The 24,893-nt window shown below is 42.4% G+C and overlaps 3 protein-coding genes across 3 annotated transcripts; all 3 read left to right on the top strand.

The window, feature by feature from the left end:
* The first annotated feature begins 9,270 nt into the window (after window positions 1-9,270).
* Window positions 9,271-11,847, top strand: LOC103997353 (subtilisin-like protease SBT1.7). Its single transcript, XM_009418536.3, has one exon. The coding sequence runs from the start codon at window positions 9,380-9,382 to the stop codon at window positions 11,651-11,653; it is 2,274 nt and encodes a 757-aa protein (XP_009416811.2). The 5' UTR covers window positions 9,271-9,379; the 3' UTR covers window positions 11,654-11,847.
* Window positions 11,848-12,888: 1,041 nt separating this feature from the next.
* Window positions 12,889-15,764, top strand: LOC135592768 (protein arginine N-methyltransferase 2-like). Its single transcript, XM_065082426.1, has 2 exons — window positions 12,889-13,650; window positions 15,203-15,764. Exons 1-2 carry the CDS (start codon window positions 12,966-12,968, stop codon window positions 15,514-15,516), a joined length of 999 nt encoding a protein of 332 aa, XP_064938498.1. The 5' UTR covers window positions 12,889-12,965; the 3' UTR covers window positions 15,517-15,764.
* Window positions 15,765-16,224: 460 nt separating this feature from the next.
* Window positions 16,225-24,199, top strand: LOC135592767 (uncharacterized). The gene is made up of 16 exons (XM_065082425.1): window positions 16,225-16,587; window positions 16,732-16,776; window positions 16,871-16,911; window positions 17,028-17,109; window positions 18,764-18,808; window positions 19,187-19,243; window positions 20,082-20,141; window positions 20,229-20,356; window positions 20,740-21,013; window positions 21,102-21,168; window positions 21,794-21,864; window positions 22,011-22,100; window positions 22,569-22,677; window positions 23,035-23,126; window positions 23,373-23,478; window positions 23,923-24,199. Exons 1-16 carry the CDS (start codon window positions 16,261-16,263, stop codon window positions 24,018-24,020), a joined length of 1,692 nt encoding a protein of 563 aa, XP_064938497.1. The 5' UTR covers window positions 16,225-16,260; the 3' UTR covers window positions 24,021-24,199.
* The last annotated feature ends 694 nt before the right edge of the window (window positions 24,200-24,893 follow it).

Here is a 24,893-nt window from a genome sequence, read left to right as displayed (position 1 = left end):
GGGGCAAAGGGAAGGGTTCCACGAACCATCTGGAGGCTGTTAAATTCCAAATTTGAAACTAGCCGTTACGGGTTTAGATATTTCCCGATATACCCCAAAAGTTTACTCACTGCCCTACCTGAATATCCTTTGGAAGAAACAGTGGTCCAGCTTACGGGCCCCACTAGAAAAAGTAAGAGAGCCTATAGAAGAGGCGTTATGGTTGAGTGTGCGTCGTGGGTCAGTTCAGGTACCACGGACATAATTCTCCTGGCAGTTCTCAATCTCTACCCTCGATATATGGACGGTAGACATTGAGGGTGATCGGGTCCAACATATATGGACGGCTAGGATGTGAGGATAGAGATGAGGGAGTTGAGCCATAAATATGCATATTTTTCGATGCATAAAGTACGGGTATAGTGGTGATGTATCAATTTCACTCATCAAATTTTGGATATATTGGGTTAAATACCAATTAAATCGAAAAAACTTAAATTTATTGGATTGTGACTCGTGAGACTAAGGATATGGGTCCTCCATAGCCTCTGACATCATTTCCTCGAAGTCATTAGATCGGCGTCGTTCAGCTCTTCGTTACTGCAGTCTCCTTGATAGAAATTAAGCGAAGAAGATAGAAAGATAGAAATTGTAGAAGAAACTATGAAACGTATAAGATATAATTGCCTAATACATTTTGATAGTGAGTTCTTGACAGTCATTTATACACACTCAGTAGGGAGGTTATACACATTCAGCATGGAGGATTTTTCTCAACTGCTGAGAGATTTCCTCAACTGCCTTGAGGAAATCTTATCTGCTTCTCAACTGCTGAGAGATTTCCTCAACTGCCCGAAGTGCTGCTGTCAGTTCTTTGTACTCGCCTCCTAAGCCATTGAGGGTATGGATTAGGACTTCTTCATCGCTGAGAGAATGACCTATCAAAGCTAAATCATCGATGATAACTTTGATATTTTGTAGATAATCAGCAATAGTACTTCCCTCTTGTTTCATTTTCATCAGATTGGAGAGAAGTCCGAGCATGCGAGTACGCGAGCGATTTGCCAAAGTTGTTTGTAATTTGCACCATGCTTCTGCAGCAGTCGTACATGAGGATATCAGCGGGGCAATAGATCCAGCAACGGAAGCTTGAATAGCTTGGAGGATGAGGCGATCTTGACGTAACCATAGTTGGTGGGCTGGATTTGGCACTGGATTGGGTTCGCCTGGGATGTTGATCACTTCAAGTGGACACTGGAGAGAGCCATCAACGTAACCTAAGAGATCATAGCCAAATAAAAGATTAGAAAGTTGTGCCCGCCAAGATGCGTAGTTGCCGCCTTTGGATAATTTGAAGGGAATGAGTGCTGCAGCATTGATGGTGATAAGACTTTGAGAAGTGCTCAGAGTCCCTGCAGAAATAGGGACAGGAATAACGGAAGAGGAAAATGAAGACATCCCAGATATTTTGTGGCGGGTCAAGTGATCTTTATAGAAGATGTAAAGATATAGGAGGAAGGGAGGAGGAGAAAAGCAGATCGATGCGCTGCAGAGTAGGCTGCAGCGCGATTAACTGCAGAGTAGGCTGCAGCGCGATGAACTGCAGAGAAGGCTGCAGCGTGATGAACTGCAGTGATGGGCGAGCAATCTGCAGCAAGAAAGGCAGCGAGGTGGAAGAAATCTCTGCAGCTTGCAGCGATTTCTGCAGCGATGCTAGAGAAATCTGCAAGGTTGGAGATAGTTGCAGTGATGCAGTATTGGAGTTTGGTGGCCGGAAGAGCAGCGGAGTTTTCAGCGGAAGACTTCGGTTGGCAAGGGAGCAGCAGCCGGCGGTAGAAACAAAGGCCGTGACTGTGCTTCCTTTAGGATCTGATATTAGCAGCCGCAAGTGCTGCAATATGCTGCAGCGAATGGCTACGGCTGAGGGGCGGAGGCGTCGCCATGAGAGGGATGGTTGGACTCCGGAGAAGAGGGCTTGCTCTCACATCCTGTCTCTCTGCTTGTGGTATACAACACCTCAAGTCACCCCCACATACTCCCCAATTGGTTGGTTCTGCCGAACGCAAACATCGGCATATCGTTGAAACTGGTCTCTCCCTTCTACATCAAGCATCCATGCCACCATCTTTTTGGTTAGTAGCTTTTCAAACTGCAGTTTATCTCATTAATCGTATGCTCACTCCAGTCTTACAATACCAGTCACTATTTGAAAAATTATTCCACAAACTTCCAAACCTTCATAAACTCAGAGTTTTTGGCTGTTTATGTTATCCATGGCTCCGTCCCTATATGTCACATAAGCTAACACCACGATCTAAGCCTTGCACTTTTATAGGCTACTCTCTTGAACATAATGCTTTTCGATGCTATGAACCCCAAACTAAAAAGGTCTTTATATCACGTCATGTTATCTTTGAGGAGTCTGTCTTTCCTTTTCAAAATAATCCTACCATGCAAACTACTCCGATAAACATACATCACTGGAATATCCCTCCGATCTCATCACACGAACCTCCAATGACACCGTCCAGTCCTTACTCTCAAGATTCACATACTACTATTACTCCAGTTCAACAGCTTCTCACTCCCTCTATTCCTCCACTCCCTTCCTCACAAGTTTCCCCTATTAATGAAGTCATACCCTCGGCAACATTGCCACTGGCTTTACCTTCTCCTAGATCTAGTGACATTGTTGTGCCGACGGTTGACCCGGTCCATGACAGTGACTCGCCCTCGGCTATACCACCAACACAATCTACCACTTCCACCCCCCCTAGACATCCAATGACAACACGCTCCAAAAGTGGTATTTTCAAACCACGTCAAGTCCTTGACTTACATGCTATAACAAATTCCTCCACTGAGGCCAGTGAACCCACTACAATCACTCAAGCTCAAAAATCTTCTCACTGGCGTAAAGCCATGTGTGACGAATATGATGCTCTCCTCCATAACTCTACATGGACCTTAGTACCCTTTCATCACACACAAAATATCATCGGGTGTAAATGGGTCTTTCGAATTAAGCGGAACCCAGACGGATCCGTTGCTAGATACAAAGCACGTCTAGTCGCCAAAGGGTTTCATCAACGACCTGGTGTCGACTTCACAGAGACATTTAGTCCCGTTGTTAAACCCACAACAATCCGTCTTATCCTGAGTTTGGCTATCTCAAAGGGCTGGCACATACGACAATTGGATGTTAACAATGCCTTTTTACAGGGGTCACTTACTGAAGATGTATTTATGCAACAACCTCCTGGTTTCGTTCATCCTCAATATCCAAGGCATGTCTGCAAACTTCAAAAAGCTATTTATGGACTTCGTCAAGCTCCAAGGGCTTGGTATAACGAGCTTGGCTCGTTTTTGACCTCAATTGGCGTCATCAATTCAAAGTCTGATACCTCGTTATTCATTTGCCAGCACAATGGAAGCATAATATATCTTTTAGTATATGTGGATGATATTATTGTCACAGGAAACAATCCTTTGAAGACTCAGGCATTTCTAAAGCACTTGGCCGATCGATTCTCCCTCAAAGATCTAGGAACTTTAAGCTACTTTCTGGGAGTGGAAGCAACATTTACATCTTCAGGTCTCTTCCTATCACAAAGAAAGTATATTCAAGATTTATTATCAAAGGCAAACATGCAGGATGCGAAAGAGGTTACAACTCCTCTCTCTACCAGTGAATCACTTAAATTATGTGATGGAAGTCCTGCTACAGATTCGACTCAGTATCGACAAGTCCTCGGCTCCTTACAGTACTTGGCTCTCACCCGTCCAGATATTTCATTTGCCGTCAATAAGTTATCGCAATTCATGCATCGACCATCTACTACGCATTGGTCTGCGGTCAAACGAATTTTGCGGTATCTTAAAGGGACTCTTAATCATGGCATTTTTCTTCGCAAAAATACTTCACTCCATCTCCATGCCTTTGCTGATGCTGATTGGGCAGGGAACTTTGATGATAGAACATCTACGTCTGGATACATTGTCTTCCTTGGAGCTACTCCAGTCAGTTGGAGTTCTAAAAAACAAAAGACGGTTGCACGATCTACAACTGAAGCTGAATACCGTGCCGTCGCCACCGCCGCTGCTGAACTCAATTGGGTCACAAATTTGCTCAAGGAACTCAACGTCAACTCCACGGTTATTCCTACAATATATTGTGATAATATTGGAGCTACTTATTTATGTGCCAATCCAGTGTTCCATTCCCGCATGAAACACATAGCTATCGACTTCCATTTTGTGCGAGATCAAGTTGCCAGACATCAACTCCGAGTTTCTCATGTACATACAGCAGATCAACTAGCCGACTCACTCACAAAGCCTCTCGCCCGTAAACTATTTTCATCTCATCGGTCCAAGATCGGCATCCTTGATGGAAGCTCAATCTTGCGGGGGCATGATAAGCAGATAAGATTTCCTCAAGGCAGTTGAGGAAATCTCTCAGCAGTTGAGAAGCAGATAAGATTTCCTCAAGGCAGTTGAGGAAATCTCTCAGCAGTTGAGAAAAATCCTCCATGCTGAATGTGTATAACCTCCCTACTGAGTGTGTATAAATGGCTGTCAAGAACTCACTATCAAAATGTATTAGGCAATTATATCTTATACGTTTCATAGTTTCTTCTACAATTTCTATCTTTCTATCTTCTTCGCTTAATTTCTATCATGGTATCAGAGCTACTTGCCTAGAGCAAGCTCTCTTCTTGCTGCCAATTCATCATTGGTGTTGCCACTCTGCGCCAACGTTCGTTCCCTTGCGCTACGGCATCTCTAGTGCTGCTCATCAGCACTGCCCCACCTTTCTTCCTCGTTGTAGCTATTTTCCTTCCTCTTCTACTACAGCTTCCTCTTCTGCTACAGACCAACGTCGTTGAGAAAAACGAAGGTTCGCTCTTGCCTTCGGCCAGCGACCAACGTCGCTGAGAAAAGTGAAGCTTCACCCTTCGGCCAGCGACCAATGCCGTTGCATTCCTAAGAGGCTCCGTGGTCAATCCTCATCTTCCTCACCGCGGTAGTCTTCGCTGATCTGTCAACATTCGGCAGACTTAAGGAGAATGAAGGGAACGCCTGTGCCATCATAGCAACAACAATCGCAGTAGCAGCAGCAGCAATCTACACTTATCTTACTCATGAAGCCTCTCGCTTGTAAACAATTCTTTGCATTGATCCAAGATTGGTATCCTTGTCAGGAGCACCATCTTGCGGGGGCATGATAGAAGATAAGATTTTCCTAACTATATGAGGAAATTTCTCATTCTGTTGAGGAAAATCTTATCTTCTATCATGCCCCCGCAAGATGGTGCTCCTGACAAGGATACCAATCTTGGATCGATGCAAAGAATTGTTTACAAGCGAGAGGCTTCATGAGTAAGATAAGTGTAGATTGCTGCTGCAGTTGAGGAAATCTCTCAGCAGTCGAGAAGCAGATAAGATTTCCTCAAGGCAGTTGAGGAAATCTCTCAGCAGTTGAGAAAAATCCTCCATGCTGAATGTGTATAACCTCCCTACTGAGTGTGTATAAATGGCTGTCAAGAACTCACTATCAAAATGTATTAGGCAATTATATCTTATACGTTTCATAGTTTCTTCTACAATTTCTATCTTTCTATCTTTTTCGCTTAATTTCTATCATGGTATCAGAGCAAGAAATGGAGGTTGTCCCAAAAGGCAGTTTATGACTTTTATTGCAAAGACAAGCATCACAATGATTAATAGTGCTATTGATTTTCAAGGTAGGAAGAGAATAACGAGAAAGTAATTTTTGCTGAATAAAAGGGGAGGGATGACCAAGACGACGATGCCATACATCAACCGGAGCTGCGATTGAGGAGTGAGCAGTAGGAAGGGTAATTTGTGAAGTGGATGGCCACTCATAAATGTTGTCTTTGTTCTGGCCCTGGACCAAGGATGCCCCCGTGCTCAAATCCTTGACAAGAAAAAAGTTAGGAAAGAATTCAATTGATGTATTATTTTGTTTACAGAATTGAGAAACGGAAATGAGGTTTCTTTTAATGTTAGGTGCACACAAAACATCATCGAGTGTAAAGGTTGTGGTAAGTGAACTAAGCATTGAGGAACCAGAATGAGTAATAGGAATTCTTTTACCGTCACCGATGATGATATCTTCATTTCCGTCATAGTTGTTGTAGATGGACAAGTTTTGAAGATCAGAGGTGATGTGATGAGAGGCGCCCGAATCCACAATCCAATTAGGTTGAGTAGGAGTTGGAGTAGCCATGAAATTCGCCTGAGGCCACTGTGATGGAGTAGGGAGTCTGGGACAAGACCGACAGACTTTCACGGAGTGTCCAACTTTATCACATAGTTGGCAAACAACTCGTTGGCGGCCTATGAAGTCAGGATGCGACGGCTGAGTATTATGAAAGTTACCACCTTGATATGGGTAAGGAGGGTTTGGTCTGGGCCCCATAAGGCTAGGAGGCAGCTTAGCCAAATCGTTGTTGACGTGCTTATTGTACTGGTTGCTCTTCCTCTTGGATTTTTGATTGACCTGAGCTGTAATAGGTGGTCCGGGCAACTTATCATCACGCTTCAAGTACGTCTCATAGTCGATCAACTTATCATAAAGTTCTTCAAATGATATTGGTGAGTCACGTGCCCGAAGTGCTGCTGTCAGTTCTTTGTACTCGCCTCCTAAGCCATTGAGGGTATGTATTAGGACTTCTTCATCGCTGAGAGAATAACCTATCAAAGCTAAATCATCGATGATAACTTTGATATTTTGTAGATAATCAACAATAGTACTTCCCTCTTGTTTCATTTTCATCAGATTGGAGAGAAGTCCGAGCATGCGAGTACGCGAGCGATTTGCCAAAGTTGTTTGTAATTTGCACCATGCTTCTGCAGCAGTCGTACATGAGGATATCAGCGGGGCAATGGATCCAGCAACGGAAGCTTGAATAGCTTGGAGGATGAGGTGATCTTGACGTAACCATAGTTGGTGGGCTGGATTTGGCACTGGATTGGGTTCGCCTGGGATGTTGATCACTTCAAGTGGACACTAGAGAGAGCCATCAACGTAACCTAAGAGATCATAGCCAAATAAAAGATTAGAAAGTTGTGCCCGCCAAGATGCGTAGTTGCCGCCTTTGGATAATTTGAAGGGAATGAGTGCTGCAGCATTGATGGTGATAAGACTTTGAGAAGTGCTCAGAGTCCCTGCAGAAATAGGGACAGGAATAACGGAAGAGGAAAATGAAGACATCCCAGATATTTTGTGGCGGGTCAAGTGATCTTTATAGAAGATGTAAAGATATAGGAGGAAGGGAGGAGGAGAAAAGCAGATCGATGCGCTGCAGAGTAGGCTGCAGCGCGATTAACTGCAGAGTAGGCTGCAGCGCGATGAACTGCAGAGAAGGCTGCAGCGTGATGAACTACAGAGAAGGCTGCAGCGTGATGAACTACAGAGAAGGCTGCAGCGTGATGAACTGCAGTGATGGGCGAGCAATCTGCAGCAAGAAAGGCAGCGAGGTGGAAGAAATCTCTGCAGCTTGCAGCGATTTCTGCAGCGATGCTAGAGAAATCTGCAAGGTTGGAGATAGTTGCAGTAATGCAGTATTGGAGTTTGGTGGCCGGAAGAGCAGCGGAGTTTTCAGCGGAAGACTTCGGTTGGCAAGGGAGCAGCAGCCGGCGGTAGAAACAAAGGCCGTGACTGTGCTTCCTTTAGGATCTGATATTAGCAGCCGCAAGTGCTGCAATAGGCTGCAGCGAATGGCTACGGCTGAGGGGCGGAGGCGTCGCCATGAGAGGGATGGTTGGACTCCGGAGAAGAGGGCTTGCTCTAGGCAAACTGCTCTGATACCATGATAGAAATTAAGCGAAGAAGATAGAAAGATAGAAATTGTAGAAGAAACTATGAAACGTATAAGATATAATTGCCTAATACATTTTGATAGTGAGTTCTTGACAGTCATTTATACACACTCAGTAGGGAGGTTATACACATTCAGCATGGAGGATTTTTCTCAGCTGCTGAGAGATTTCCTCAACTGCCTTGAGGAAATCTTATCTGCTTCTCAACTGGTGAGAGATTTCCGATTTCCTCAACTGCCTCGAGGAAATCTTATCTGTTTATCACTCCTATCATGTCCAAGTCTCCCACCAGTGCCGTCGACGTTGCTGCCATGGACTCAACGGAGACTGGAGTTGATTCCAGTTCTGCAACAACATCGGCTGCGGCAGGAAAGCTGAGCAACGCCGGATCGGCTGCAGAAGTTTCGGCAGCATCGAAGGACGGAAGCTCAGGGTGCAAGCCGGGGTGCTGCAACGTCCACCCCGGCGTCACAACTTTGAACGCTCGGGCCGCCGCCGCCACCTTGTTGACGTAGAATAATCTCGTTGCGGCAGACCGCCAAGCTCGCCTCCACCGACCTCAGCACGTTCTACCTTTCCTCCCTCGACATGCCGTCGATGTATCACTCCCAATCAGCCTCCGCCTCCAGCAGCTCCTCGAGCTCCAACGCCGCGTGCTCCTCGCTAACATCGACCGCCGACCCCTGCTTCTTGCGCGGCGTTTGGCAGCCAGGACGTGATGCAAGCGCTGCTCCCGCTTCTTCCATTCCTCATTCGGTGCACTCATGTACAATATATATATATATATATATATATATTGTAGTGTATACGTCTACTGAACTTGCTTAAATCCGATTCAAGTATTTTATAATCGGACTTAAAAATGAATTTGTCTAGTAAGCCAATTACGTGTTACATGCTGAATTTCCATGTTTGGTATTTCAACATACACTTTACATCCCCAATTGCCATCAGTATCATCACCATATTTCATATGCCATTTAGGCCACCTTTTCCTTTTTAGCTTCCCACCCACTATCCCATGATCGTCATGGCACATTTTATCCTTATCCAGCTTTACCTTTCTTTCTCTCCATTATCTTTACCTGAAGTAATCATGATGATAAGTTCTAATACCATGATGAAATTGATCTCTTACAATCTGAACGATTAGGATTTAAGTTATAAGATAACCTTTTTTGTTTGAAGGAATAAGACCATGAATAACCTTGAGCTCACATGAACCTGATTTGGTTAGACTCTCTTCCCTGCTATGCCAAGAAACATGGCATCAAACACAAACAGAGACGCAATCCATGTGATCGCATATGCTTCCTTTTCTCTTCTATCCTGTGGCTTGTGGTTCTGCTTCACCGCCACCACTACCACCATCAGTGGGTACTCTGTTTCTTGCCCGCAACTTCTTTTGTTGTTCTGTGCAAGCAATCATTGCTTGATCCGAAACTTCACCGCAATCTCTTCTTTCTTGCCCACAACTACTTGCTTTAAATTCTTGCACAAGCGCGTGCATTGTACGAGTGTGTGCTACTGGTGAAGGGTGGTGAGAGGATCGATGGAGCCACTGAGGTCGTCGTCATTGATGTTACTGCTGCTGGTGATATGCTGCAGCAGCACCGCGGCGGTGGCGGCCGCCAAGAAGCGGACGTATATTGTCCACATGGCCAAGTCGCAGATGCCGCCTGCGTTCGCGGAGCACCGCCACTGGTACGACGCCTCGCTGAGGTCCGTCTCCGACACCGCCGAGATCCTCTACGCCTACGACACGGTCGCCCACGGCTTCTCCGCGCGGCTCACGCCGGCGGAGGCCCGCGCCATGGAGCGCCGCCCGGGCGTGCTGGGTGTCATGGCCGAGGCTCGGTACGAGCTCCACACGACGCGCACCCCGGAGTTCCTCGGCCTCGACCGCACCGAGGGGTTCATCCCCCAATCGAACACCACGAGCGACGTCGTCGTCGGGGTGCTCGACACGGGCGTGTGGCCGGAGCGCAAGAGCTACGACGACGCTGGGCTCGGGCCGGTCCCGACGAGCTGGAAGGGCGCGTGTGAGGAGGGAAAGGACTTCAAAGCCGCGAACGCGTGCAACCGGAAGCTGGTCGGCGCGCGATTCTTCTCAAAGGGGTATGAAGCGCGCATGGGCCCTATCAACTTGACCAAGGAGTCGAGATCCCCCCGGGACAACGACGGCCACGGCACCCATACCTCTTCCACCGCCGCTGGCTCAGCCATCCCCGACGTCGACTTTCTTGGCTACGCCGCCGGCACCGCCCGCGGCATGTCCACCCGCGCGCGCATCGCCGTGTACAAGGTCTGCTGGCTCGGTGGGTGCTTCGGCTCCGACATCCTCGCTGCCATGGACAAGGCCATCGAGGACGGCTGTGGCGTCCTATCCCTGTCCCTGGGCGGCGGGATGTCGGACTACTATCGCGACAACATCGCCGTCGGGGCTTTCAGCGCCATGGCGATGGGGGTCGTGGTCTCCTGCTCCGCCGGCAATGCCGGCCCCGGGGCTTCTACCCTCTCCAACGTAGCGCCGTGGATCACCACCGTCGGTGCCGGCACGCTCGACCGCGACTTCCCCGCCAACGTCCTGCTCAGCAACGGTAAGAACTACACCGGCGTCTCGCTCTACAGCGGGAAGCCACTTCCCTCCTCGCCGCTCCCATTCATTTACGCCGGGAACGCCACCAACACTACCAACGGGAACCTCTGCATGACGGGGACCCTCCTGCCCGACAAGGTCGCCGGAAAGATCGTCCTCTGCGACCGCGGGATCAACGCCCGGGTACAAAAGGGGTTGGTCGTGCGTGACGCTGGAGGGGCGGGCATGATCCTGGCCAACACCGCCGCCAACGGGGAAGAGCTTGTGGCCGACGCGCACCTCCTCCCCGCCACCGCCGTCGGGGAAATAGCCGGGGACGCCATCAAGTCCTACCTCTTCTCCGATCCGAACCCAACGGCTACCATTGCGTTCAGGGGTACGAAGGTCGGTGTCAAGCCGTCGCCGGTGGTTGCGGCGTTCTCCTCCCGCGGGCCGAGCGCCATCACTCCGGACATCTTGAAGCCGGACCTGATCGCCCCGGGGGTGAACATCCTCGCCGCCTGGACGGGCTCGGTTGGGCCCACGGGGCAGGCGGCGGACCCGCGGCGGACGGAGTTCAACATCATCTCCGGCACGTCCATGTCGTGCCCCCACGTCAGCGGCCTGCTGGCGCTCCTCAAGGGAGCGCACCCGGACTGGAGCCCCGGCGCCATCAAGTCCGCCCTCATGACCACCGCTTACGCCGCTTACCCCGGCGACGGTGGCATCCTCGACGTGGCCACCGGCCGCGCCGCTACTCCCTTCGACTTCGGCGCCGGCCACGTGGACCCGCCGAAGGCCCTGGATCCCGGCCTCGTCTACGACCTAACCACCGAAGACTACCTCGACTTCCTCTGCGCCCTTAACTACACCCCCCTCCAGATCGCGCGACTCTCCCGGCTGACCAACTACACCTGCGATAGACAAAAGGCCTACGAGGTATCGGACCTCAACTACCCCTCCTTCGCGGTGGCGTTCGCAACGGCGTCGACGACGGTGAAGCACACAAGAACGCTGACCAACGTCGGGGCACCTGGGACGTACAAGGCGACAGTGTCGGCGCCGGAGGACGTTAAGGTGGTGGTGGAGCCGACGGCTCTGACCTTCGCGGCGCTGGGGGAGAAGAAGAACTATACCGTGACTTTCTCAACGGCGTCGCAGCCGTCGGGATCGACCGCGTTCGGCCGCCTCGAGTGGTCCGACGCCCAGCACGTGGTCGCGAGCCCCCTGGCCTTCTCATGGACCTAAAGATGGCGTAAGGATGACAACACCGAGACCATCCGATGGCGGCTTGTCTTAGAAAACAAGTGAAGGTATAATGTGTCGTGTTTTATTACTCGTTGCTGTTTAGATTATTAACATTATTGTGGATGGAACGACAATAAGCTAAGCTTATTGTATATACTATTAAATGAAAAATATGCTTATTAAGGACTGCCCAATGCTTGATTCGATGTGTTTAGGCTCCTTGAGGATAGTAATTTAATTAATGGTTCAAATGGTGGGAAAGTGTACGCATTAAACGGAGAACAGAAGTTTGGGAAAAAAAAAAAGCTAAATACGCATGGATTTATGAGACAATTGTATACATCATGAAGAATTTGGTAATGTTTTGATTTTAATGCATCTTGTGTACGTGGATCATCCCTTTGACTAGAATCGGTTTTGTCCGGCTTACTATATATATATATATATATATATATATATATATATATATATATATATATATATATATATAGTACATAAATATAATTTATTTTTATATATTAATCTATGATTTGATTAATCGACTCACCTATTAATGATTCAATAACAAAAGAATATCAGTAATTAGGAAATTTAAATTATATTATTTTGATCATAATTAATATCTACTAATTATTATAAGTTAAGTATTGATTAAAATTGATATAAAAGATATTATCGACTAATCACTATCCAACATGTGTCTACCATCGATAAAATTAAAAAGATAAAAATTATCCTTAAAAAAAAAGTCAAAATAGTTAAAAGTTGTTTCTTAAAAAATATTTCTCATAATATATTATTCCCTTATTATAGTGTATAAAAGTTTTATCTTTTTAGCATTGAATATCAACTCATTTATCTCGGTTTATTAAACTAAATGTCGGAGGGATCAACTCGGATTAATATATAAATCTTTTTACCTCAAATAATTTTTCTGAAAACTCGATATTTTTACTTGGGAGACATCTCGAACAATCTCTCGATATTTTCATTTTTGATGTACCTTAGACAATCATATGCATATCGATTTGAATTACCAAGTATCTTTCCGTAATAAAAGAAAAATACTTTATATTATCATCCTTTAACCCTCCGTGTATTACCGTACAATCGGAACCGAATCCAAATCTATTAATTGGGTCGGATAAATCTGCATGCCCGGAAAAATCCGACCCGTTGTCATCTGCCCGATTCCACAAATTATGATCGTATGGTTCGGCCGGTCCGGAATCGGCCTGACATCTTTGCCGCCCTAATCCCGCTTCCATCAGCTTCGCCCACGAGGAAGAGAGAGTAGCCTCGCAACCACGCTATGGCGAAGTCGGCGGAGGAACAGCTCTGCGAGGCGGCTGTTGAAGGCGACTGCGCTAAGATCGACGACCTCCTCTCTGCCGGTGCCGACCCCACCTACTTCGACGCAAGCGGGATGACGCCCCTCATGTACGCCGCGCGCCACGGCCACGCCGACTCCGCTCGACGCCTCCTTTCCGCCGGTGCACCGTGGAATGCCCTCTCGCCATCAAACATTTCCGCCGGTGACCTCGCCATGGAGCACGCCCATCAGGAGGCCTTCGACGTTCTCCTCAACGCCGGCATCCAGGCTGAGCTCGTTCTCGGGACCATCGCCCGCGTGGCGGAGCGCAACGGCGAGAAGGAAGACGGCGGCTTGAACTACCTGGAGGACAGGGTCTCCTTCAGCGAGGACAAGCTGATGGACTCGGAGAGCAAGGCGGTGATGATGGAGTGGGAAAGACCGCTGATGGAGGCACACGCGAGGGCCGTATGCGGCGGCGGTGGGAAGGTGCTCAACGTGGGGTTTGGGATGGGGCTTGTGGACGAGGCGATTCAGAGGTACGGGCCGGTCGAGCACACGATTGTGGAGGCGCATCCGGAAGTGTATGAACGGATGCTGCGTTCAGGCTGGGGGAAGAAGGAGAATGTGAAGATTGTTTTTGGACGGTGGCAGGATGTTCTTCCGCAGCTTGAGTCTTATGATGGTAATATCTTCATTGAGTTCTAAATTTGTGCTGCAAAATGTTTCTTATATTATCTTTTAATACTAATATTGTGCAAAAAGGTAAGCTCTACTTTGTTTATATGATCATCAATCATTAATATTTGCACCCTATGAAAGAAGAGTCACTGCATTTGTTATTTCAATAATCAATGGGAAAATTAGTTTTTATTATAATACAAGAACACCATCACCAAATACATGCTTTCTCTTAGGATTGTTAAGAAAAGTATTTCTTATGTTATCTTGCAAGTGGTGGTGAATGGTAAGTAGTAAAATTAGCAGAAAAAAGTTTTGCTTTGTTTTGTGTGATTGTAACTATAAACAGAACTGAATTCTTGATAGAATAAATAGGAAGAAACAAGGATTTCACCAGAGTACTAGAACACCATTGCCAAGTACCAACATATGTAATTCTGAATGATTGTTGATGTTTCATCTTTACTGAAGTATCCTCGTTTGGCTATTGGATAGCACTAAAATTTGATGAACTTTCTCCTCTGCAAGAGCATGTTACTGTGGCTGTTGGCAAAGATGCAAAACCAAACCGTTTACTTGGACTTGAACTTGCCTGATTTTGATGTTGTTGATACAACCTTTCGTTCTGAGCTCCTTATGGATGGAACGTAATGCCTGGAACCAGAGGATATACTTGTTTCAGACTGTGCACTACCCGTTGGTTATACTTTAATGTTGGCCCTATATGAACCCCTCCATGTGTAGTCTTTTAGGTAAAAAGCTTTGTACCACTTAAATCATGAACCTTTTGTCTCCAATTTTTCTAGCAATTTCCTAGACTTTCAGGAATTTTGATTTCTTAGGAACTAATTTTACTCCACTACATAATCAAGTGTAAATTGTTCAAACTAGCCTAACTCTGCATAGGATGGATTCCATAGTATTTCTCTATGTGGATGTAGAGGTTAAATAGGAGTCATGGTTCTATAATGCAGGTTGCCAACCAATGTTAAGCCAGTTTGTGCCATGCCATGGATGGCCTGTGTTAAAAATATAATATGTAATTGTATAATGTTATATCTTCTCAATATAAATATATATTCTATAATAAAAAGGTGGGCCTAATAAAAACTGAGCAGCCTAATAAAAAGGCATGGGTTCTACCCAGAAGTTTGGCTAGTCCATGAGCAGCTAAATCTAACACCACTTATTGATGTCTTGGTTTGGTTTTCATGTCCACAGGAGATACTCATGGTTTTCCATAATCTTCAGAGTCCCATCTTAACCACTTCCTAAGTCCCAAACAATAAAGTTGAAATCAAGGATTTAAAAACAGTATATAGACTTGCACTTGACTGTAACATACATCAGTACGGTACTTATGCCATTGAAATAGATATAAAAATATTTAATGTGTTGGTTTTACTATGACATTCATTTGGTTCTATTTGGAGAAATATCTGTGGAAAATTTTTAATGTCTGTGACTTGGCATATCGCTCTATGTTCCGAGGCGTTGGTTGATTGTGCAACGTACTATTGGTTTTGTTTCAATGCTATAATATTCTTATCCTGCAGGAGTATTTTTTGACACTTACGGAGAATATTATGAGGACTTGAGGCAATTTCACCAACATCTTCCTAGACTACTGAAGCCCGGAGGTGTATACTCATACTTCAATGGGCTGTGCGGCGATAATGCATTTTTCCATGTAGTTTACTGTCAGTTAGTTGCATTAGAACTTGGAAATTTAGGTTATTCTACTCAATTTATTCCCTTGCCTGTAAAAGATTGCTTGACAGAGGAGGTATGGGAAGGTGTGAAACGGAAATACTGGCAGCTCGACACATATTACCTTCCTGTTTGTCAGCCATTAAGTGATTCAGAATGATCTTTTAGTGCCAAACTCGAGGTTGCTCTCAAAGCTGGATTCATCCTCAATGTTGTGCTTCTTTATGCAAGCAACATAGGTTTTTCAGGTGTTACGCTTCCATGTTCACCATCTGGTATTGTGGACTTGAAGCCTGAGAGGATGCTTCAATTTGATGATTACAGTGTCTAATGAACAATAGCTACATGGTTGATGTGGGCTTAAGCTTCAACTATATTAAATCAACGTCGTGCATCCTATGTCCTTCACAGGCTTGTTTTCTACTTTGTTGTGCTGAAGCTGGTCATACAAGTTGAATTGTTGCTCATAAATTCTGGTCCTTTAGTCCATCTTGATGAAAAAAGAAAATGTTTCTCATTGCTATCACTGCTTTGATTGTACTGTTTCAAATTTGTTTAGTTCCATGAGATTCGTAGGTGCATTCGGCATCCAACTAATTTCTCATCTTATCAATATATATGATATGATAATTGTGCTTAATTTTGTACAGGTCAAAATTCTTACTTTTGTTCTTTAGCAGCAAGTCTGCCTTTGCAACCACGCTGTCGTAAGTCTATCGTGTTGTGGATGGCTCAATTAAATATCAAGCTCTAACTTTGCCTATTTAATAGTCATCAACAGCTGCGAGATTATATGTCTACAGGAAACTGAGAAACAACGTGTGCTGCTACAATGTTTTGTTCGAAGAAAATTAAAATAAGCTATTATTGAAAATTAGCTACGCGGTTCGGACAGCGAGCGCATATGGTTTCCGTTGAAGGCACGGTTCGGTTCGGTTCGACTGAGAAATCTGGAGATGTCGAGCCGGACCGGGATTTCCTGGTCCGGTTCTGGAAGCTACTAGGTTTTTATCGTTGCGAAGCGGGGAGGCGAATCGAAGTCGGCGAGGGTGAAGAAGACGCGGAAGAGCGGAGACGAAAGTTTGCGCCCGGAACTGAGATGGAGAACGGCGGTCCGCTCGTCGACATTGGATCCGCCGCGGAGACGGTCGCAGCGGTGGTGGAGGAGGAGGTGGCCTCGGTCGCGCCGCTTCACCAGATTGAGTCCCTCTGCATGCGCTGCGGCGAGAACGTAATCTCCTTGAGCCCCATTATCTTGGTGTCGAGATTGAATAATTCTTATCTTCACGGTTCACAGAATCCGATGCTGTCTTTGATGTTACTGTTCTCGTAGCTTGGAATTTTTTGAGTGTTACATGCGTTGTCTTCGATTCAGGGCACGACGAGGCTTCTACTCACTCGGATTCCGCACTTTAGAGAGGTAGAATAAAGACAAAAAAATATATTCTTACGAGAAATTTTCATATATTGATAGAGAAATTATTGCAAGATTTTGCTTCTGATCTTCTATGCAGATTGTGTTGATGGCTTTTGAGTGCCCACACTGCAACGAGAGGTACTGCACGTTTTTTTTCGGAAAGAGAGATGGTCGCTGCACAATTATTTCAGATGTTATTTTCAATTAAAATTTGGTGAACTGAGTTATTTCTTGATTTTTGTAATCGTCATTAGGAATAATGAGGTTCAGTTTGCTGGTGAGCTCCAGCCTCGAGGATGCTGCTATCGCTTGGAGGTGCCTGCAGGGCATAGTGAGGTTTGCTTTTGCTGAACTAAGATATTCCGGGACAAGTTTCAACTTAGATTCTCTCACTTTGTTATTCTGTTGAGGGTGGGTCTTAGTGACATGGTAGGATTGTTCTTTTGCGACCTGGATGAGCGTTTGAGTCATATAAATTATCTCTTTGCCTATAGGAATATGGCCACTTATGTTTACTCTCTTGAGGCTATGCATTGGCGCCTTTTATTTTTGAACTTTGGTATTCAGTTCATGTTTGGTGATTTCCTAGAAAGTCTTGTTTTCTTAAGTACACTAGTTAATTATTTAGGTGATCTTTTTGTTGTTGAATGGGCTACTTTAGATGTCACTTTTGAGTTAACATCTCTCCTTCCTAACAATCAAATGTTATTTAACCGTATTATCCTTTAAATGAAAATAATAGTGACAGGAAAATTTCAAGCATCCATAATGTTAATTTTGGTGCAGAATTATATAAATAGTTTTAATCTGATGCTGACTATTGAGGATGTAGCTCTTGTGAATTTGTTTTCGGAGTTCAGGGGTATATATTGTTTTACATTGTTGACATTGAAGAATGGATAAAAAGGTACCATTTTGACATTTCAGAATTATTTATCTTAAAACTTAAAAAGAAATGGTTGAAAACAACAATTGACTTCATACTTATTCTTTATTCTTCTTACCAAAACAATTATAGTTTTATGGTTGTATTGTCTATTGTGATTATTACTTGGTAGGTTGTAAACAGTCTTTGTGTCATCATAGTTTAGCTACTTCAGGAATCGATTTCTCTACTTGCAGTTTAAATGATGTGATGATTTTGGCTTCTTCCTTCTGTTGTTTCTCAAGATAATCTTTTAGTTATCTGACACCTTGATGTATGGTTATAGGGAATTCTATCCTGTGTTATTGTTTTATATTGTTAACTTGTTATGATGATATTGCAACAACTTGCCTTCTGAAGTTTTACCTCTATGTTTTTTTATTCTTCATCTTCTATTCTTTCAGTTATCTTTAGTTTTGTTCTTCGAGACGTGCTACCTTAGATGTCACAATTTCATTCAGGTCTGTAGATCATGTTCCAAAGTGTCATAATATATAATTTTTTCTGTTTAGGCATCATAAACAATTAGAACCTTTTATATTCGTCAAGATTTTCTTCTAAATGAATTTAAAATGGTTGCAAATTTCTTTCTTCTGACAAGGAGAACCTAGTCCATCTATTATTGGGTTTCTTCACCTTGAATTTATGGCTCATTTGTGTATTATATCATTCGTAAGCATTGTGAAGCGCATCTGACTCTGTCTTTGTACCACTAGCATCTTTTTTTTCCCTTTTCAATTTAGCACATCATTGATGTTTTGAAATGTTTGATTGATGCCCTTAATTTAGTCTTGAGAATATTTCTATCATGTATCTTCTTTTCATTGTCTAGCATGATACTCATAATAGATATTTCCTCGCTAAACTTAAATTTTGTTTATTGGTTAAGCTATTGTCAAATTTAAATTCAATGCATCTGATTATTTTGCATGTGATGGTCAAGTTAGGTTTGAAATTTCGTTAGTTTTGTGCTACACTAGTACAGTAGGAATGCACCAAATCCATTTGAACCTCATTTTACTTCTGCAACTAGTAAAACTCTTAGCTGGATTATTGTTTTTGTAGATACTTAATCGGCAAGTGGTGAAGTCTGATTCTGCAACTATCAGGGTAACTTTTTGCTCTTTCTTCATATTGTTAATTGTGAGATTTTGTAAAGCTTGCACTGTAGTTCTAGTGGGTTTATAAGTTATTTGCACTTTAAAGAATTATAATACTTAGTATGTGCCATGAGTTGCATTAACATAAGGATCAACTTATGGCCACTTATCTTTCTATCTGAACCCAGTTTATACCATAATTTCCCACACATTTCGTTCCATGGCAACCATGGATTAGGTAGAGCAGCTTCAATGACCCAAGCAATTGTTATATCTAATACATGGCTTCTGGGTCTGCATCTCATAGTATCTAGGCATGCATAGTTGTGCATCCTGTTTCTTTAGTTACTGATTGACATAATGACATTTTCTTGCCCTATATTTACAGGTTCCAGAACTGGATTTTGAGATTCCTCCTGAATCTCAACGTGGAAGACTCTCTACAGTAATTCTCTTTCCAAATGATAATATTCTTGTTTAAAAGACCTCTAGATGCGGTAGTCAAAGAAAGTGAAATGATTAATGTTAGTGATACGAGGGCAGGTAGAGAAAGATCTAAAAGACTTTAATAGAAACTATAAATAAAGATTTAAGTTCTCTAAACTTAACTAGGCATATGATTTTTTACATATCATAATTGGGACTTATGATATTATTGTTGTTGTTCTTTATATTGACAACTCTTCTGTTTTAATCTTTTGTTGACATGGTTGTTTTGTCTCATAACTAGTCTCATTAGTCATTTTCCTTTCACCTTAAAGATCTAATATGATGGTTAGAACAGAAATAATAAACCATGATAATTTTCTAGAAACTTTTGTAGGAGCAATTTTCTATAGAATTTTTTCTGCTTCAACAAGGCATGACTCAAGTGACCTGCATAAAAGGGGATGATTGTTTAAATATAGAAGATTAGCGGAAATTTCTAAAATGGAAAAGTAATTAGTATCTTATTCATAAGTTGCCAGTCACAGGTGTATCTAATGCCTGATTAAAATTTTATTATGCAATGTGCCTAATACTTCTACCTTTTGAGGACATTATTTTTCAGTTCTTGACATTAGTTGAGAATATGTACAAGAGAACTAAACATAAAAGTAAAGATGGTGCAGCAACCATTTTCCAATATAAAATTACTGAAAATTCATCCATTCGAATATGTTAAACTCTTTCTTGAGTTGAAGACATATCGACCATGTATAATGTTGCATTGTTTAAGTAATGGTCATACACATTCAGTTTGTCCCTAACTTTACCAGCCCTTGTTGTTGTCATGCTATTAGGTAGAAGGGATACTAGTTCGTGCTGCAGATGAACTGGAGTCCCTACAAGAGGAACGAAAGGTACATCAAGGATTTCCACTGTTTCCCTATTTGTTGAGATTACACTGTTCTGCATTCATCTCAGTGTATGTAGTTCATTTTATGCAGAAAGTGGATCCCGTCACTGCTGAAGCTATTGATGAATTCTTGACAAAACTGAGATCACTTGTCTCAGGAAATGCTGCTTTTACTTTCATACTTGATGATCCTGCTGGAAATAGTTTCATTGAGAACCCGTAAGAGTTCTCCTATTAACATTGCTGCCTTAGTTATATGACATTAATGGTTTTGTTATTCCATTCGATGTCCAAAAAAGTTGCTTAGTTTCCTGCAGTATATGGATGTCTCTAGTACTCTTTGATGTTTCTGGTTATTACATAATGCATGACTTTTGCAAGCAAAAAAAATAGTAGATATTAGGTTTTAGGTAGAGATGTAGAGATCATAACACGCTTGTGGAGATTTTTTTTTGGATCTAAGGATGAGCCAGATAAGCTGTGTCATGGTTTTGTCATGGTATCTTTTTCACAGATAGATCTGGGATTTATGCCTTATAAATGGTCTCATGTAAAGTTTCTTGTTGTCCATTTGATTTTATATATTCATTAATCTGGTGTAGGTTAGCTCCATCTCTGGACCCTTTGCTGTCTATTAAATTTTATGAAAGGACCAAGGAGCAACAAGCATCATTGGGTTTTCTTGTTGAATCATCTCCAGAAGAAGAGCCTGAAAGACAGGTTGATAGGGATGCTTTGGCGGAAGAAAATAATGTTAATGTAGTGCAGAAGGAGCCACATGGCTCTGTTGGAGCTCTTGCTGGCCGTCGTGCAATTGCCCAGGGTAAAGCTGAGGATGTTGCAGCAGCCTTGTGTAGATACTCAGCACCAGAAGAGGTAAAATTTTTCTGTTTGATTGACATGTTTTTCTTTTAAGGTTACTTGTAATCTTTCCTTTATCTTAATTGTTTCCTTTTTTTCTCAGGTCGACACTCTACCATCAACATGTGGGGCTTGCGCAGCTGGATGTGTTACTCGCTTCTATTCTACTAGTATCCTTCTTTTAGTTCATCATAATATCCTACGTGCCTTTTTTATTGTGTCGATGTTCTATTTATGTTGTCAATGTTTAAGTGCTAATATATAAATTACATATAACCACTATTTACATTCTGAAATGGATAACTGAGTTATCTAGACTAGGGTTTCCAACACATGAAAAAAATGGCATGGAGACAGTCACATATCAGTATTCTAGCAAGATTTTTCAAGCTATTTAGTAAATGCCATTTCTTTCCCATTGCCTGTTAGGTTGCTAGTGAGTTTGCAGACAATCCTTGAAAGCCAACAGATTCCTACATAGAGTGATGATATCGAATGGTGTTTTCGTCACATATCATGAATTCTTTTAGTAACATTTTAGAAATGATAAAAGAGTAATGAGAAAGAGTTCTGAAACTTGTTTTTCAAGTAAATCAGCAACTTGTTTCTTATGCTTTTGGACTTTACCTAGTACAATAGAAAAAGGTACTTGGAAAATAAAGTGTCAAGTTGTCGTTTGTGATAGTCTTTGTGAATTTGTAATTTTTTTTCTTTGTAATTAAACTTCTGTTCTGACACTAATTAATGTTTGATTAAATTATGTTTCGTGATTTTGTGTTCCTGAACAACATGCAGAAATTCCATACTTTCGAGAAGTTGTTGTGATGGCAACCACATGTGATATGTGTGGTTATCGTAGCTCCGAGGTTTGATGTTACCTTAAATTGTGTATATTAGGAAATTTATTCATCCTTTTTTTTATTTTCAAGGTTTTCGTGAACTCTTGTGTGTTTTTAACCGTTGGAGAGTTCTGAATTTTGTTTGTTAAACTTGTTGCTGCTCCCCTGAATAGTTAAAGGCTGGTGGTGAGATCCCTGAAAAAGGAAAGAGAATCACGGTGTATGTGCAGAACATAGAAGATCTTAGCCGCGATGTGATAAAGGTTTGTCTGCATTTCTCTATGACTTGGATGTACAACCATCATAATAGAACTTCTATGCTTCGAGCTACTCATAATTTTGGTATAACTTGCACTCTGCAATGAAACCCATATCAGCATTGAACTTTTCAAAAACATTATATAGAAACCAATTAATTCAAAATATGCATCCAAGATTATTATTTATTAGGATTAAAATAATCTTCATCTGCATATGAATTATTATCTTCGAGAGGTTTCCATATCCCTGGTGCCATCACAACAGACTGATGTTTAAATCTGTGGTGGTAGTCGTCAAGCTTCGAAATCACTATAGAATCTAATTCTTTAAAGTTTGTCTTGAAGTAGATAATGTGATAATATGCACAACATTATTTTTCGAAAGCATCAGTGTTCTCTTTTGTAGCAGAGCTGCAATATTTCCTAACACTAGTGTTTGTCTTCTTGTTGCTGCTTTCAAATTTTCCCCAGTCGGACATGGCTAGTGTAAAAGTTCCTGAGCTTGATTTGGAGCTTGCAAGTGGCACTTTAGGTGGAATTGTCACAACAGTTGAAGGTCTAATTACTAAAATTAGCGAAAGTAAGTTTTACTTTTTCACCTCCTTAAGCATATTAATCTCTCTATCATCAGAATAATTACATATGTTGCTAAATTTTTTCTGTTACACCTCTTTAATTACCTATTCACAAGTAGATATCTTAATGTTTCCAGCTTTTTTTTTTTTTTTGAGTTGGTTTCTACACCATACAAAGTCTATAAAGGCATATTTCCAAATATAGAACTTAGAATGAAGCATATAGGCCTCGTGCAGATCTTGTATGTTGGATGTTTCAGGGTTTTCCTTTTTTACTTCATCTTTTGGGATCTTTTACTAATTACAAATAGCAAAATCTCTTGTAATCTTGGAAGAAATAATAACACAGTTATTGCTTGCAGATCTTGAGAGAGTACATGGATTTTCTTTGGGTGATAGCAGTGATGACTGGAAAAGGAAAAAATGGCTGGATTTCAAGTCGAGTCTCGCAAAGGTATTTGAATTTTACTTTGTTGTAAAGTAGTGAAAAAATCTATACTCCATCTATTTGTCCACATATCATGACAAGTCTACATGAAAGAATATAAGTTTTTTCGCTAATTATTTCTTTGTTATTCTCTGGTATACAGATCTGATATCTATTTCACTTAGCCTTCTTTTTTAACGTATGGTAGAATTTGTGAAGAAACATTGGCCAACCTTCATTTTTGGCTTGATGTATATGTTGCTTCTCATGCAGCTTACGAGTTTAGAGGAACCCTGGACATTGATAATTGATGATGCATTGGCTAGTTCTTTTGTTTCCTTTACCACAGACTCTGTGGAGGATGACAAGCGGCTTGTTGGTAAGTTCTCGCCCGTATAATAAAAATTTTAATCAAGAGAAAATAAAAACACTTTACCACACCACTGTCAACTTTGAAAAAACATTTAAAATATAATCTAAGAATAAAGCAGCATATAAATGGCTAACCAGTGGTTCGAACTTTATATGTATCCTTCCATCTGAAATCGTTTCATATTTTTCATCTGTAAACAGTCATTTTTTTTAGAATATGCTAATGGTAGTAAATTTGTCAATAACAAATTACTTTATCGAATTCATATATTTTCGGTCTTAACAGTACTGTCTTGGTTTATATGTGTTGATAGGGCCAATCTCTCAACAATAAGATTCTGCATTACCATTGATACCCCGAAATCACTTGCGTTACATCATAGAATGTACTGTAACATGTATTGATGACTATGACATGCTTTTCTTATCCTTTGATGTTCGGCGATGACAGTTGAGGAGTACGAGAGAACCTGGGAGCAGAACGAGGAGTTGGGTTTAAATGACATGGACACGTCGTCGGCGGACAATGCTTACAGCAGAACCGAGTAACGAGGGTTCATATTTAAGATGTAATTTGGGTTGGATATCTAATCTGTACGATTAATTAAGCTAAGGATTTTTTTTTGTCGTTTTAAAGGCCATGTAAAAGTTATTTTGAATTATCAGGTTAAACTACTTTTGTTTACTAGACCAAATCCAAGAGTGTTATCTGAGTGCGAGTTCTGTCATTGTTGTGTTGTGTTGTAGAGAGTAAAATCAATCCGTCAACTTGATTCAAGTCGTCACTTTCAATTGTAGGGTTGGCAACACTTCCCGATTGGCACGCAATTCAGGGGAATATGTCATTAATGTTGATATGGTTTGAACCCGTATATGTAGGATTATTTGAGATGAAAATGATGAGCTCTCAAGGTGTCACTTGCATAAAGATCGAGGTCGAAAGAGATTTGTTGATCCGATTCCTTTGACGTCTAAGTTAGTAACCCGAGGTGTATAAGTGCGGGCGTTAGTCTTTTTTCTCTGTGTGAGCTTTTATACATGATCGCAAAGGACAAAAAAGAAGTTTGCGATTATAAATGGTAAGAAGAAAGCTTATGATTATCTTTCTGATCATAAATGCCAAGAAGAAAGTTTGTGATTGTCTTTCTGGTCATAAATGACAAAAAGAAACCTTCGTCTTCTCCTCCCTCTTTAAGCATCACGTGGTAGTAGTAACGTGTCGAATGATTAACCGATAATGTATTCCTTCGTCTTCTCCTCCCTCTTTAGGCATCATGTGGTGGTGACGTATTGAATGATTAGCCGATAATATATTCCCTATCATTTATCCCCCTTTGAAGGTGTGCTTTGGGGTTCTTGCGAGAGCGGCTTGAAGTGTAGCTTTTAATTCATCCGATACGAGAGTGTTTGAGATTCTCTCAT

This window comes from Musa acuminata, chromosome BXJ1-9 (assembly GCF_036884655.1).
Source record: "Musa acuminata AAA Group cultivar baxijiao chromosome BXJ1-9, Cavendish_Baxijiao_AAA, whole genome shotgun sequence".
Taxonomy (NCBI): domain Eukaryota; kingdom Viridiplantae; phylum Streptophyta; class Magnoliopsida; order Zingiberales; family Musaceae; genus Musa; species Musa acuminata.
This window is presented reverse-complemented; position numbering and strand designations above follow the sequence as displayed.